The 17,218-nt window shown below is 38.0% G+C and overlaps 1 protein-coding gene across 8 annotated transcripts in view; it reads left to right on the top strand.

Annotated features, from left to right (window-relative positions):
- The window catches only part of CLYBL (citramalyl-CoA lyase), a 339,893-nt gene that overhangs the window by 266,774 nt on the left and 55,901 nt on the right, over positions 1-17,218 (top strand). For all 8 annotated transcript variants that reach the window (XM_054574338.1, XM_054574334.1, XM_054574340.1 and 5 more), the window contains one exon: positions 16,046-16,234. In XM_054574338.1, coding sequence (XP_054430313.1) covers positions 16,046-16,234 — 189 coding nt within the window. The remainder of the gene's footprint in view (positions 1-16,045; positions 16,235-17,218) is intronic.

Consider the following 17,218-nt stretch of genomic DNA (forward strand, 5'->3'; position numbering starts at 1 on the left):
TATAAATTTGCCACCTAAAATAAAGTTTTTTTAGATTAGCACTTTCTTTGGGAAATAATTAGGAAGAAAACAAACAACAAACCATGAAAAACAAATGATTAGCTCCTATAAAATGTAGATATGAGTATATGTTTGAGCAACAGAAATTAAAATATGCAAATGTAGGACCAACTGGCAATATTTTGTAGGGAGTTCTAAAATTCCTTTTTGTTTTAAAGGTTCACCTACCTTCACAGTAGTTTGTGAGCATAATGATCCAGTTTAGTGTACTGCAAGAAATCTTTCTTTACGGTCTGCCATCACAGAGCTTATTCAGTCACCTGATTTCTTCAATCAGGCCTGCCAGGAGGACTCGTTAACAATAACGGAGCTAAGAGATCTGTATGGGACACTACTCTGCCACCAGATAAAGCCCCCCCCACAACCCCGCACCCCCAGAATGAGAAGACAGGGCCTAGACCCTGTGGCTAGCAAAAACTCCCATTAGCTCAGTTTGTTTAACTGTAAAGCTGTTTGTGCCTTATCTCTAGACATTTATACTTCTCTTTGTAAGCTTTTATAACCTCCTCCTTATGGAGACAAGGTTCTTTGTGTCAGCACCTTAGAGAAGTGTTAGTGAAGCAATTGGTGCACAGACAGGAATCCCTCAGCAGCACTGTCTGCGCAGCTCCCTCAGAACCTACCTGAGTGCAGCCTTGGAGAGAAGCGGCCCAACTTGCTTCCAAAATTTGGTGGTGGACAGGGAAACAAATGTTTTCCTCCACTGAAGTGAAGAAACTTTGACTTAATCTAAAAAAAGCCAGTTTTTGATATTTACACTAAGGGGACAAATTGGATCATTTCTAGCAATGTATCTCAAGCCAACTTGAGAACTAAAAGTCATCAGCCAAAATATGTTGTTAAGCATCACAGTAAAACTTCTCAGGCCAGGACAGGTGACACAGCTGTTTTCTGATGTGTATCGAATTGTGGCAAGATTACCTCACTAAATTATGAACTGATCACTATTGATTTATTGCTTAAAAAAGCCAGCGGACACTGCCCTGCATGGGTAATCCATGGCACCTGTGGCAAATGGCAGTGTTTTTATCCTCATAATGAAGAAAGGTAGTGTCAGATCCCTTTGATGACACTGTTCCCTTTCACTTGTTTGTTTTTATTCTCCCACGCAGAGTGCAGCCCACCAGGGCGCTTTTGAACCAAAACAGTTAATTATCTCCTCTAACCTAGAGAAGTTGCAAAACACAAATATAGTTGGTTGCAGGGAGAGGGCAGCTTTGCTTGGGGCTGTGCTTTGCACTAGGGAGGGCAGAGGGAGACCTATGTTAGAAGGCCTCCAGGAGGGAGGTGGACCAGAATCCCCACTCCATGTGTACTTAACATTTCTTTTTTATTATACTGTGAATCCCCCAATTCAGAGACCCCTGTACAAACACCCATTCCAAAGATGAATTTGAGTAGCTTTGAGACTATAGGCCCTCTCCTGATAAAAGCGCATGCTTCACACTCCAGGGATACCCAAGGGCAAAGCAGTCTTAAGCAGGGAACTTCTCCCCTTAGTGCTCAAGGCCTGCAGGGGACAAACCTTCCCCCAGTCCAGACAAGGACACCTTCCAATAAAGAAGGTGAGCATTCTTGTATCACCACCCCCATCACATTCTCCTTCCCCAGTGAAATAGGGCCTCAGCCCTTTGTTCCTAAATCATGGGCTTACCCCTGCCTGCTTTGGAACCCCCAGTCTTTCTGTTCATCTCCTGGCATCAAGCACTTAGGGAAGCTCATATGTCCTAACAGTCTGCCATTTTATTCACTCACTCTTCCTGCCTTGCTCTTTGCCCATTTCTGGCTCTCCGTTGGGTGCTACCACCTCCTCTGCACCTATTGAAAGTCTCAACTCCTCTCCCCCAGCTCCATCTCAGCCTGAAGTGCTCCCTCCTGCCTCTTAAGTCCTGGGGTCCTGTTGTCTATTCCACTGACTAGAACTGTTATTTCACTTCCTATTCTATTGGCCTTTTATCACCACAAATAGATGATACATTCTTCTATTGATTTATATAGCAATATAAAGTAATCTTGCTATCTTTCCCTACCCATCCCCCCCATCCCTAGCACCCTGCATAGTGGATAGCATTTGATTGATTCCTCTCCTACTGGTTAAAAAATTTTAAATGCACCAGACCAGGGACATAAGGCAGAATCTGAAGATGGTATTCAGGAAATTTTCTTTCCAGGATCACAATCTTAAAGAAAAGAACAAATCCTGTCAGTTATCTAAATGTTTCCAAGTATCTGCATATTTGGCCCTAAGTATATAAAACACCTAATGAGTGACGGTGTTCAGTGTTCCTCTGGATCCTTCTCATCATATGGCTGTGCTAATGATCCTTCCAGAGTCAGCATGCCAAAGCTCCCATTCCTTCATTCATGGATTGTCCCACCTGGGGCAAATCTCATGCTCTTTTTTGTGCCTCATAGCTGCTCTGCTAAGAAACACAAATTACAGCATTGTCTCACTGCCACTGTAAGAACAAGCAATGAGTCAGAACAGAGAAAATAATAAGAGTGGGAAAAGCCATGAACTTGCAGACTCCAAATCTCCACCGATAAATCTGAGCATCATGGTTGTTATTATCATTGAAAAAGTCAACACATGCCTTTAGTAGCTAAATACTTTGTCTTTTTAAAAAATTGTATGCAAAGTGTACCTCAAAACCACACTACTACATCTTAAAGTTAACAAGAAATATAAAAAGTATAGACAGTTATGCCTGTGAGGGACATGTTCTCAGCACTAACTCAACATTTCCCTGTGAATTTGGACTTGAGGCTCCTCAGAGGCCATGAGGATGCCTGGCAAGGTTCTCAAAAAAAAACCCAAAAAACACAAGGTTTGTCACATGCAGTTGAGGAAGATCCTTCAGGAGCAGGTAGGGAAAGAGCAAAATAAAAGAAATGGAGAGTGAGGAAAGGAGATAGGTAGGGCTATGGCCGCAAGAAATCCAAACACCAACCACTTGCCAGTCATGGGCTCGGGCAAAGCTGAGTGAGGAGGCTGATGGAAGTAAACCCCTTCTTTCCCCTTGAGTTTTCTCTTCCCAGGGAATTTTAATTGTTTTGTTGAATTCCAAAGACTGAAAACACAAAATAAAAATATTGTAAGCCTCCCCATCTCACACCTTATTCAAATATATATAATATATGTTATACACAACATAAAATATATATGTTGTGTATAACATATATATTCAAAATACACAAGGGCCTAAATGTTAACACTTAAAACATCGCTACAAATTTTCATGAGCTTGAATTAGGCAGTAGTTTCAAAAAGTGGTAACAAAAGCACAAACAACAAAAGAAAAAATAGATAAACGACTTCAGCAAAATTATAAATTTTTTGCTTCATAGGACACCTTGAAGAAAGGGAAATGACAACCCACAGTATGGGAGAAAATACTTGGGATTCATATATCTAATATCCATAATATATAAAAACAATTCAACAACAAAAAGACAACCAATTTTTTTAAATGGGCAAAGGACTAGAAAAGACATTTCTCAAATGGTGTACTGATGGCCAATAAGCATATGAAAAGATGCTCAGTATCATTAGTAATTAGAAAAGTTCAAATCAAAGCCACAGTAAGATACCAGGTCACATTCACAAGGATGGCTATATCAAAAACAAGCAAATAAATAAAATAGAAAATAACAGGTGTTACTAAAGATGGGGAGAAATTGGAACTTTGGTACATGGCTGATGGGAATGTAAAATGAGGCAACCAAAATGTGGAAAAAATCTGTCAGTTCCTCAAAAAGCTAAATAGAATTACTATATGGCCCACCAATTCTATTACTAGTTATATGCCCAAAAGAATTTAAAACAGCCCTGACTGGTGTGGTTCAGTGGATTGAGTGCTGGCTTGTGAACTGAAAGGTCGATGGTTCAATTCCCAGTCAGGGCACATGCCTGGGTTGTGAGCCAGGTCCAGCTAGAGGCATGTGAAAGGCAAGGTATCTTTCACAGACTGATGTTTCTATTCCTCTCTCTCTCCTTCCCTTCCCCTCTCTTTAAAAGTAAATAATTAAAATATGTTAAAAAAGTGGAAAACAGAGATTCCAAGAGTCACTTGTATGACTGTTCATAGTAGCATTATTCACAATAACCAAAAGGTAGAAACAACCCAAATGTCCATTAACAAATGAATAGATTTAAAAAGTGATATATATATATACACGTGTATATGTATATGTACACACACACATATACGTGTGTGTGTGTATACACATGTGTATGCATACATATATGGGTGTATGTATATATGTGTAGGTATATGTTGTACATATACACAGTATACATGCATACATATACACATAATGAACTATTTTCAGCCATAAAAAAGAATAAAATTCAGATACATTCCACAACATGAATGGACCTTAAGATATTATGATGCTAAGTGAAATAAGCTAGATTCAAAAGGACAAATACTGTGTGGTTTCATTTATATGAAATACCTAGAATAGACAAGTGCATACAGAAAGTAGATTAGAGGTTACCAGGGCTAAGGGAAAAGATGGATTGAGGAATTATTGCAAAATGGTTACAGAGTTTTGATTTGGGGTGATGAAAAAATTTTTGAATTAGTGATGATGGTTGCACAACACTATGAATGTAATTAAGACCACTAAAAGGTACACTTAAAATGGTTACAATGGAAAATTTTATATGTATTTTATCACAACTTTTTAAAATGAACAAAGGATTTGCATAGACATTTCCCCAAAGATGATAGAAAAAAGACCAATAAACACATGAAAAGATACTTGACATCATTAGTCAACAGGGACACACAAGTCCAAACCATAGTGAGCACAGTGAGAAACACTTTATACCCACTAGGATGGCTGTAATCAAAAGGATCATAGCAAGTGATGGTGAGGATGTAGAGCAATTGGAACCTGCTTACACTGACAGTGGGAATGTAAAATGACACAGTCATTTCATTAACAGTTAACAGTTCCTCAAAAAATTAAACATAGAGTTACCATATAACCCAGCAATTCTGATTTCTCCTAGGTATGTGTCCAAGAGAAATGGAAATAGATGTCCACAAACACTTGTACATGCATATTCATAGAAGCATTTTTCCTGATAGCCAAAACTGAAAACAAACCATACGTCCATTAACTAGTAATAGTTAACAAAAGCAGTCTACTCTACAATGGAATATTATTTGGCAATGAAAAGGGGAGAAAATAAAATACACATGCTACAGCATAATGAACATGAAATATTGTACCAAGTAAAAGAAACCAGTCACAAAAGACCATATATTGCATGATTCCATGTCTATGAAATGTCTAAAATAAGCAAATCTATAGAGAAACACAACAGATTAGTGGTTGCCCAGAGTAGAGAGAAATAGGAGTGACTTCTACAGAGTATAGGGTATCTCTTTGGGATGATAAAAATATTCTAAAATTGTGTTGTGACAATGGTTGCTCAACTCTAAATACACTAACAACCATTGAATTTTATACCTTAAATGGGTACATTATATGTCATTTGAATTTTAAAGCTGTTAGCAAAAAAAGAAAAATCAAGAGCCTAAAAATAATCTTCCCAAAAATTACTTCCCACCAATAACAAGTAAAATGAAGTTCAAAAAATTAACCAGTATATAACATTTTGTGGAAATATTCAAATATATGCAAATATAATGAGGAGAGTGTAAAGACCCACCATATACTGCTCATCAACTGGTTCTAGAAATTATCAACATTTTAGAGATTTTTTTTACTTTTTTTCTCAAATTTTATATGAAAATCTCAAACATCAGAACACTTGAAAGATTTTACAAGAAATACCCATATATCTACCTTCTATATTCTCCCATTAATGTTTTACTCTTCTTGCTTTGATCTATATTTATTCACCTATCTGTTGCTCTACCCATCCATCAATTCATTTACTTTTTAAAAAATTACAGTTGAGGATAGATTTTCAAGATGGCAGAGGAGTAAGTAGAAGGCACACTGACCTCCTCCCAGGACCAACCTGGAATTACAAATAGATTGGGGAGAAATCACCTGGCAAAAAACACTGAACAGTAGTGAGAGAGAAGCCTTGTAGCCTTGGAGACAGAAGAATCGGCTTTAGCACAACCTCACTGGTAAGGAGTGCAGTAGAGACTGGAGAAGGCGGGCGGGGCGCCCACAGGCAGCAGCACCAGAAGGATATTGAAACCGCCAGTGGGATCCCCCTGAGAAGCTGGGGGTCTTAACCAAAAGCGGGGATGTCTGTCCCACAGCACCAAAGCCTAAAAGGAACACAGAAAACAGCCAGCTGCCAAAAGCAGCAGGGTTGATCTCTGCCAGAGACAGGCGGCTGGAGAGGTCAACTGTTTCAAAGGTCAACGCATAAATTTTTATTTGCAGCCACTTACACTGGTCTCTGGCAAAGGCGGGGGCAGAGTGGGCTACAGATGCCTGAGAAGACAATGGGGAAGGAGGCTTTGGGGAGAGAACTGAGAGAGTAGCCAGTGGGATCTCGGTGCTGACTCATCCCCCATGCAGTAGCAGCCATCTTGCTCAGGCAGAGACCACTCCCCCTGAGCGTCACCAGCGTCAAAGGACCCAACAGCCCCACCCCGAGGTGGGATTCCACACCTCCCCCCGCCCCCGCCACGCTGTCTCAGCTGCCTGCTGAGTGCAGGGTGGCAGCCACAGACAGCAGATCCCTGGCTAAAGGGGGCGCAGAGACGTCTGGCAACACTTGGGGAGAGACTGGGGAAGGCAGCTTTGGGGAAAGAGTGGATAGAGTAGCCAGTGGGATCCCAATGCAGACTCCTCCCCCATACAGCAGCAGCAGGAGAGGACCCAATAACCCTACCCCCAGGAGGGATTCCATCCCACCCTGAGCTGTCTAAGGCAACCTGCTGAGTGCAGAGTGACTAGATTAAAGCTGACGGAGACAGTCACAGACAGTGGATTCCTAGAATCTCGTACAGGCTGCCTAAGATCACACAGGGACAACATCTGACATCATCAGAGGCAGATCCAGAAAGTAAAAACAGAGGTCTCCTACCATAGAAGTTCACACCACAAAGTCAGGAAATCAATACAGATCAACTTAAGAAGCAGAAGCAAAAGAGAAGAGTCTCACAAATAATGGGAAGACAAAGAAACACCCCCCACTCAAAAGGAAAGGAGGAATCCCCCAAAAGAGAACTAAATGAAACAGAGGCAAGTAAACTATCAGATATTGAGTTCCAAACAATGGTTCTAAGGAAGCTCAATGAGCTCACTGAGCTCAGAGAGAATTGCCAAAAACTATAGGGAAACTACGAGGAACTTAGTGCAAACTATATCATCATGGAAAAAGATAGAGAAACTATCAAGAGACAAGAGGAAATGAAGAATACGATTTCTGAATTGAAGAACACAGGAGAAGGAATCCAAAGCAGACTCGATGAAGCTGAGGACCAAATCAGCAAGCTGGAGGACAAGGTAGAAAAAAACTCCCAGAAAGAGCAAGGAAATGAAAAAAGACTCCAAAAGAAGGAAGAGGCATTTAGGGAAATGCAGGACAACCTGAAACATAATAATATCCATATAATAGGGATACCAGAAGGAGAAGAGGATGAGAAAAGGAGAGAGAACCTGTTTGAAAAAGTCATGATGGAAAACATCCCTCATTGGAGGAGAGAAGAAGTCACACAAGTCCAGGAAGCACAGAGGGTCCCATTCAAGAGGAACCCAATGAGGCCCACTCCAAGACACATCATCATTAAAATGGCAAATATCAAAGACAAACAGAGAATCCTAAGGGAAGCAAGGGAGAAAGAGGTAGTAACATATAAGGGAGCTTCAATATGGCTAGCAGCTGACTTCTCAACAGAAACACTACAAGCCAGAAGGGAATTGCAAGAAATATTCCAAGTCATGAAAAGCAAAGGCTTGCAACCAAGAGTGCTCTACCCAGCAAGGCTCTCAAGTAAAATGGAAGGCGAAATAAGGAGTTTCCTAGACAACAGAAGGCTAACAGAATACACCTCCACCAAACCAGCACTGCAAAATATGCTAAAGGAACTGCTTTAAGATGCAGAAAAAGTTTGTATGAATACCCAGTTCCTTTCAGAGTTGCCAATACTTGATATTACCATTATTTTTAATACTCATTTATCTGATTGTGACAATGATGCTATTTTAATTGTTCTTTATTATTTGTTGAAACTAAACCTGTTTTAGTATATTTCTTGCCTATTTTTATTATTTTTTTAAAAAGCTTTAAATGATTTTTTGGTATTCTTTATCCATTTATCAATTAAAGGTTTGTAGGACTTTTTTCCCTAAAAAACAAAACAAAACAAAAAACCCTATTAACCCTTTTTTAGGTGTGTTGCAAATACTTTCCTTTCTCTTCCTTGTCCTTTAACTTTTTTTATATGTATATTACTATAAAGTCCTAAATGTTTAATATAGTCATATGTTAATATCTATAGCTTCTGGGTTTGAATATTTTACTTCAGGTCATGAAAAACATTAGTTCTATTTTCTTCTAAAACTCCTTAGATTCTACATACTGATTTTTAACTCACCTGAATATTTCTTGTATAATGTGTGAAATAGGGCTCTATATTTGTTTTATTTCAAGTAATAGTGGTCCATGCACCTTATGTGTTGAATAAGCCTTACTTTCCTCATTGATCTGAAATATCAACCTAATCATATATTATATTATTAGACAGATACATACGTTTGTCTCTAGAATGCTCATTATATTTCACTGATATACTTGATTATTTCTGTGCTGGTGTCATGTTGGTTTAATTGCTGAAACTTTATAGTGGTTTTAATTTTTTTAATATTTTATAATTAAGTTTGACATTTAAAAAATGAATAAAATCAGTCTGCATTTAAGAAAGAAAGAAAGACAGATGAAACTCCTACTTTTTGTGACAACATGGATGAAACTTGGGAATATTAAGCTAAGTGAAATAAGCCAGTTGATGAAAGACAAATACCATATGATCTCACCTATAAGTGGACTCTATTCAACAAAATAAACTAATGAACAAAATAAACCACTAGCATGGAAACATGGAGCAGACTGAAAGTGACCAGAGGAGATGGGAAGAGGACTGTGGTGGAAAGAAGGGGAAGGGACTAGACAAAGAACATGTGTGAATGACCCATGGGCATGGACAATGGAGTGGGAATTGACTGTGAGAGCAGGGGGTAGGGGTGGTATGGGTAGAGGGATGAAAAGGGGTAAAACTGAGACAATTGTAATAGAATAAACATGATTTATAAATTTTTAAAAATAAAAATGTAAAAAAAATTACAATTGACATTCAATGTTATTTTATATTTGTTTTGATTGTACTGATTTACTTTTAAAAATTCATTTCAAAGTAGGCTGCAGAGAGCAGCAGTACACTCTCCCTTAGGTACACTGTGTGTGTATCATTGACTAGAGTTCAACGTTTGTTCATCATTTTCTTTCTCCTTTTGAGGTAAAATTTATATACCGTGAAGTGCACACATTTTAAGTGTACGTTCTGTGATTTTTGACAAAAATACAGGACTGCCTGACAAATTAAAGCCTTTATATTAATGTCTTTTTTTAAAGATTTCATTTATTTTTAGAGGGAGAGGAAGGAGGGAAGAAAAAGGGGGAGAGAAAACACCGATATGTAAGAGACACATCAATAGTTGCCTCTTGCACACACCCCAACTGCACCCCAACTAGGGACTGGCCTGGAACCCGGGCATGTGCTCTGACCAGGAATGAAACTGGTGACCTTTCACCTTGCAAGACAACGCTGAACCAACTGAGCAACACCTGTCAGGACCATTGTTTTAATGCCTTTAAAGATATTTTAATTGCACAGAGACCCTCAAAATAAATTATTTTAATACATATAATATATTTAGTATATTAATAGATTTATTATATTTTCTAGAGTTTTTATTTCCAGTAACTCTCTCAGACAACAGAAATGGCAGTTACATATTAGGAGTCACCCATCCATATTCATCCTTAGGCTTCGTTTTTTCAATGAATGCTGATTCAAATATTTTACTATAAAACTATGTATTAATGTATCTTTCATAATTAACATACCAGAAACTTTGGTCTAACAAGACCTATGTTTTCAGAGTAAATGTAATAGTCCATGAAATGGAATAATTTGTGAGATGAATCAGTCAGTGAATTTTTTCACCTTGTTTAAGTGTGATAAAATACACATAACAAAAAATACTATCTTAACCAACTTTAAGTATATTGTTCAGTGGTTATTAAATATGCCCACATTGCTGTGTTACCGTCATCACCATCAATCTCCATAGCTCTTTTCATCTTGTAAAACTGAAACTCTATACCCCTTATACAATAACTCCCCTTCCCCTGCCAGCCCCTGGCAACCACCATTCTGTTTTTATGATTTTGACTAAGTAACTCACGTAAGTGGAATCATCTAGTACTTGTTTTTCTGTCACTAGCTTATATCACTTAGCATAATGCCATTAATGTTTATCCATGTTATAGCATGTGTCAGAATTTCCTTCCTTTTTAAAGTTGAATAACATTCTAATTATATGTATAAAACACATTTTGCTTATCCATCCTTCTATCAATGGCTACTTGGGTTGCTTCCACATTTTAGCCATTGTGAATAATGCTGCTCTAAACATGGGTATACAAATAATCTCTTTGAGACCCTGTCTCCAATTCTTTTGAGTATATACCCAGAAGTGAAATTTCTGGATGATATGGTAATTCTGTTTTTAATTTTTTGAAGAACCACCAACCTGTTTTCTGTAGTGATTGTATCATTTTACATTTGCACCAGTAGTGCACATGCATTCCAATTTCTCCACATCTGCACCAACACTTGTTATTTTCTGGGGGGTTTTTTATAGTAGCCATCATAATGGATATAGTGGTATCTCATTGTAGTTCTGATATGCATTTTCCTAGTGATCAGTGATACTGAGCATCTTTTCATGTGTATATTGGCCATTTGTATATCTATCTATATTTGAAGAAATATCTATTCAAGTCCTTTTCCCATTTTTAAGTTATTTTGTTTGTTTGTTGTTGACTTTTAGGAGTTATGTATATGTACTGGGTATTAATTATTGATTAGATGTATGATTTGCAAATATTTTCTCCCATTCTGTGGGCTAACTTTTTAAATTTTTAAAAATTATTAAATTTTCATGAAGTCCAATTAGTTTAGTTTTTCTTTTGTTACCTTTGCCTTTGGCGTTATTAATGAAGTTTTAAACCAGTTAACTCATGGTATGTTCAATAGTGTTGTAGATTTTTTCAAAAACGGGCAAACCAAGATTTTTTTTTCACGTGAAAAATTCATGGGATATAAAAAACTCAACACTGTCATCTTGCCTAAAGAATTATTAATATTAAGAATTATTATATTCTTATTAATAATAAGAATTATTACCAGGTGGTAATAATTAATGAGAATTTATTTGCCTTTATTTCCAATGCAATCACTGTAAGTCTCTATGATTATAATAAATTTTCTACATTTATAATAAAAATACAAAACTATAATTTACTAGTAATGACATGTTTTATGTCACAAACACATGTTTTTTAATATAAACATATAAAAAGAAGGTATATGAAAAAAGGTACCTCAGAATTTATTTTAAAGCAAACATTCTTAAATTTTTTTTTTAAATTCATATTGATGCTGACATCCAGCCCTTCTCCCCAAAATTTATTCCTCTCCATGCCTATTACATCATTTTAGGAATTAGATAAAATGGAAATGAGATGAGAGACAAATTCAGAAAAGATAGAATTCACTAATGCTTTTGGATATGTGGCATAGCAATTTGCCTTTTGCAGGATGAAAATATTAATTACACATTTTTAAAAATCACAAATGTTATGCATCTCCCTGGAGTCTAGAAAGTCTTTCATATTTCTTAATTACCAAACCTCAGTTCTGCTGCACAGCTTTCTTTCTCATTGCTCCTGTTGCATCCAGGGTCATCTTTGCAATTTCCTCTGAAAACAACTATACATTAACATACAAGGTTTCAGTGTGGGGAGGGTGGGTGGGGGTGGAAGAAAGAAAAGGTGTTAATTCAGATGTTATGAAACTGTGATAATGCTGTTATTTAAGACACTTATTTAGGTCTGTTTATACTTTGTAGTTTTATAAATAAGCCCAAGGGGCTTCTCCTGGTTGTCACTATCCTTCTTGAATCTCGTATCCTGTCTGTCTCTTCCTATCCAACAGTAGAATTGATGCCGCTCTAATCCCTGGAAGTTTGGAACTAATGAACTGACTGCTGAGCTGCCGCCACGGAGCTTGGTCCCAAACTATACTGTACTTCACACTCGATTTATTCTCCAGATGGCGAGACTGTGCCACCCTGCCGTGAGGGACCACCTCTTCCACTGGAGTGTAAAAGTGGACGGATGTTGTTTTCTTTTCAGACTTGATCATTCTGAGCTAGAAACTTGTGAGGATGATTAGTTATTAGCTTTAATGGGTGCCAATTGAACCAACTGCACGCATATTTTCTCCTTTAATTTTGGAGTCTGCAGGTTGGTGATGGTTGATTTATCTGCTCTCTTACGTCACTGGAGCATGTCTCTTCCCCAGGTAATAAGAACCCAGTCTCTGAAATCATAGTGTGCCTTGGTTCCTGGCCCAGACAGAATCACTTAATACGGTGGCTTGTGTATAAGGAAGGACAAGTTTATTAGCCACTGGTCCACTGCACTAAGCAGCCCATGGCACAAAATGTTGATTGAATGCCTGAACTTTGGTACCACTGCCTCTTAGAACAGAGCCTGTGAAGATTCTGATCAGTCCTGACCTCTGTGACCTCTGCAGAGCCTACCTCTGGAATCGAACATACTACAGAGCACACTATGGTGATTAGTCTCTGCAAAGATCTAATGTAACTGTTGGTAAAGGCCTTCATTCCATTATTCTGACTTTTCCAGGCTGTCAGATCTTAGGAGAAAAGGTTCATCTTACATGAGAAACACTTACCAAAGTCTTGTAGTGTTAGTACATTTAGAATGCAGTTCCTTCTAAGCTTCATTTTGAACAACGTGTTTTGCTACCAGAATATGACACCCCCCAAAAAAAGGTCTGTTTTAAGTGGCCTCTTTTTGTTTTTGCTTTCATTTCCTTCTTTCTCCAGGAAACACTCAGCAACCAATAATCTCAGCAGATTACTTGGCTAGCCCTTCTGAGAAGATAGTTTCTACTGGGCTGTGTTTTACCAATCCCCCTAACGAAATGCAAATTAAAGGATAGTCAGGGCCAAACAGGAGCCAGGGAAAAAGACAAAAATGTGAAAGGAAGTGAGGTGACTGAGATGAGAAAGAGACTGTAGCAAGAAGGAAGGTATGTGTTAGCGAGAGGGGAGGAGGAGAGAGAGGGAGAGACAGAGAATAGAATGAACACAATTTCTTTCTTTTCACAACTGAGTGGACTATGGCTCTCTCTAGCTGAACACCCAGAACTAAACTTAATTGTTCTTAGAAACTGCTTTCCTCTCATCCAACAGATGGCATGGGTGTGTTTGCTAGCACAGTAATATATTTCACCATTAAACCACCAAAAAGGAAAAAAAAATCAACACACTGGTTGGCTGGTGTAAATTCAGTGAAGTCGGATGTTTTGGGATACATGGCAGAGGGATGCACATTTAGTTTATGTAAATTTCAACAAGAAACAGCCTGTTATTAAGGGTGTTGTGTGACAATATACATCCAAGCGTTTTGGTTTTTTTTTTTTTTTTTTTGGAAAGGTACAGAATGATGAAGTGGAAAGAGCTTGGTTATAATTCTGAGCCAGAAAGAGAAAAAAAAAGTCTGATAAACTGCTGATTATTTGCTGCTCATTATTATAACAGGAAAAGTACTAATCAGATTATGCCTAAAGTTGGAATTAGGTCCTTCATTTGCAGCCAATTGCACAAGTGCAGAATTTTACTAAGTAAACTAGAATGTGCTGAAACCATGGCAATCTGACTTTAGATAAAAATCATAAACAGGTTTAGAACATGAGCTTTGAACAAACAGTCCCCATCAAATCCAAATGAAACAACAAAACAGCTTAGAGGTCACATTTTGTTTGACACCAACATTAACCATTTAAGAAGTTGAGCACACATACAGATTAAAGTAGAGAATGGAGATGAAGATTCAAATAACTCGAGTTTTAAAATGCATTTCAGGCTAAATTACTTTCCTTCCATTTTCCATTCACTTTGCCCCAACAGACCTTTCAGAAGCTGGACCTGCTATTGAAAGAAATCATGCAAGTCGAAATGTTTATGGGCTGTAGCAATCCGAGTTTGTAGTTGTGCAGGCTACACGGAGCACAACACATTTTAGGTTCTCTGAAGTCATAGATCTAAATGCATGCACTGCCAAAGGCTGGAAGCATTTCTCTCACCAGCTCTACACGGCCTTGGAACCATGATATTGATGGAGCGAACTTCCACTTTCACCTTCAGGATTTTCATATTTAGTGGATGTAACAAGAGGGCATGGTAGAGCAGTGGATGAGTTTTATAGCTGTGGAATGGCCAACAGCATGGTGTTGAACCAAGCCACTGCTGGCTGCATCATTCTTCACTTTAGCTAGTGTCAGCACTCCCTTGCTTTTCTCTAAGCTTGGTCTAATTCCTGGCAGTCAGAGCTCTGTGAATCTGGACTCCACAAAGCTGTCTTAAGCTGGTCCTATGTACCCTGTTTCCATCTGACATGACAACTCTAAGCTACCGTTTTCTCACACTGTTTAACTCGGACCACATTTTGAAGCCTTCCCTGCTTCCACCGGGTTGTAGACCTACATCCATCCTGGCTTGTCTTGTTTGATTACACTTTGACTCAGTATCAACTCAAATAATTCTTTTTCTGTCTCCATTTTGGTTTGCTATTTTCCTAAATAAGGACTGCTGTTCAAATGGTTGCATATTATCAGGACCTTTTTTTTAAAACACATTCATCAACAGTGAGAAGCTTTAAAGTTTTATTAGTATCATAAAAACCCTTCCCAAATGAAACTACTTTTGATATGTATTCATTCTGACAATGAAATTTCAATGCTGTTGGCAAGTTGGGGGAATTTGTTTTTGAAACTGAAATTGACAGGAAGTAATGACCCCAAAGAGCTTTTTTCCCTCAACTCCAAAACCCACCCCCTCAATGAAAATGCACTCCTTTCCCTCCTGCCTCACCTCCATCAACCCAACTAAGAGCCAATAAATAACATATTTGGGTTCATACAATTTTTCTGAGGACAATGCAAATACTAAAGCAAACTTTCAACCTTTCCGCTTTCCTTAACTGGAGCAAAAACTGTCTAATCAAATAAAAAATGCATTTTATCTACCACTTCATGAAGGAGTTTTTTGGTGATATTATTTCCTTCCATCTGAATAAGCTGGAGCTTTTTTGTAGTGTGGAATGTCATTTTCCTGTGACTGCCTTCCTAATTGAATGTCAAGATTCAACTAAGTTGCAAAAAAAAATTGTTCTAAGTGAATGAAAAGCATGAATCCTGTGGAAAAAAACAAATTTTTATTTTTTTCTCTAATGTGAATATGCTGGCAGATGAGACCACCATCGCCAAGGTTATCTGCCTTCTCTTATTTATTAAGTGAGAAATTACAGGTAGAAGATTTAGAACTATGCCTAGTTCTTAGTAAATGCTCAATAAATGTTACCTATCAATTAATTTACCTTTGCAATTGAAAAGTAAAGCTAATAAGCAAGATGACACTACTATTCAGGAATATGCTAATAAGCAACATGACACTATTATTCAGGTGTGCATTGTAGGGGCCATCATCTATGTTATAGTCACCTTGAATGAAGTCTGGAAATCAATCATTTATCTATCAAACTCTATGACTTATTTCAAATACCATTTATTTGGTAGACAGGGAATTTATAGATACAATAACGGTGCTCAGGCTCTGAAACTACTTAAGTTTCACAGGAGATACATTTTATCAACACTTACAGAATGAAGCTCGATTAAGAATAGTGAAAACTCTTGAAGACTTTGATCTCAGCCCAACTGAAAAGTGTGTGAGAATCAATTCAGTGTCTAGTGGTCTGGCTGAAGAAGACCTGGAGACCCTCTTGCAGTCCCGGGTCCTTCCTTCCAGCCTAATGCTACCGAAGGTGGAAGGTCCTGAAGAAATCCAGTGGGTGAGTAGCTAACCCTTAGCTTTATTTTATATTTTGTTTGTTGATTTGAGAGAGAGAGAGAGGTAGAAGGGGGGGAAGAGAAAGAGAAACATTGATTTGTTGTTCTACTTACTTACACATTCATTAGTTGGTTCTTTCTTGTATGTACCCTAACCAGGAATTGAACCCACAACCTAGGCATTTTGAGACAACGCCCAAACCACCTGAGCTACCAAGCCAGGGACACTAATGCTTTGCTTTAATTAAAGATTCAGGACTGGCTGAGAAATAGCAGCAGAAAGGAAGCATTTGAGTGCTGCTGGTTTTGAAAATTTATACACAGAACAGAAAGAGAATTCAGAAAAGAAGTGAGCTCAAGAGATCATATTCCTTGCACAAAGAACCTGGCTTTACCCAAAGTGTTCTATGGGACAACTCTACTCTTGAAATGATGATTCTGCTCCCTAATCAGATTTGTGGTTTAGTTAACATAGCCTCTGCAGTAGGCCTTACAAAGCAGTCCTTAGAAACTAGCTTGCCAAAGAATTGGATGCTTCTTATACCTGTCAGGCCCTACCCCTCCACCTGGGAGAGCAGTGATGTAAATGGCCCTTACCCAGCCAGATTCATTGGAAGAGATCATAGATGCAAATAAAAAAATGAACCTAGAAGAGGAGGTCACTCCTTAGGGCAAACAGAGGAATAAACAGGAAGCTTTTAATCAGTGGTTTTAATTAGCACAGATATTATTTCCTGAACAGTTCTCTAGTTCTTCCTTTTTAAATTGCTGACAGGTGTGTTTGTGTTTCATGACAGACTTTTCAGTCAATAAAAACATGCCATGTCAAATTACTTAGAAAACTTTGAAATGGGCCTAATTATACTACGATTGTTGTCATTGTTAAAGTTGGGGTAGGCGACATTTTATTTTGGGGTAGCTATAATTCTGCAAATCTCTGCTGAATAAAATAACATTCCACTTTGCCACTCCACAGCAGAGGGCCT

This window comes from Pteronotus mesoamericanus, unplaced genomic scaffold (genome assembly GCF_021234165.1).
Source record: "Pteronotus mesoamericanus isolate MK-2021 breed Mesoamerican mustached bat unplaced genomic scaffold, CSHL_Meso_final contig_26, whole genome shotgun sequence".
NCBI lineage: Eukaryota > Metazoa > Chordata > Mammalia > Chiroptera > Mormoopidae > Pteronotus > Pteronotus mesoamericanus.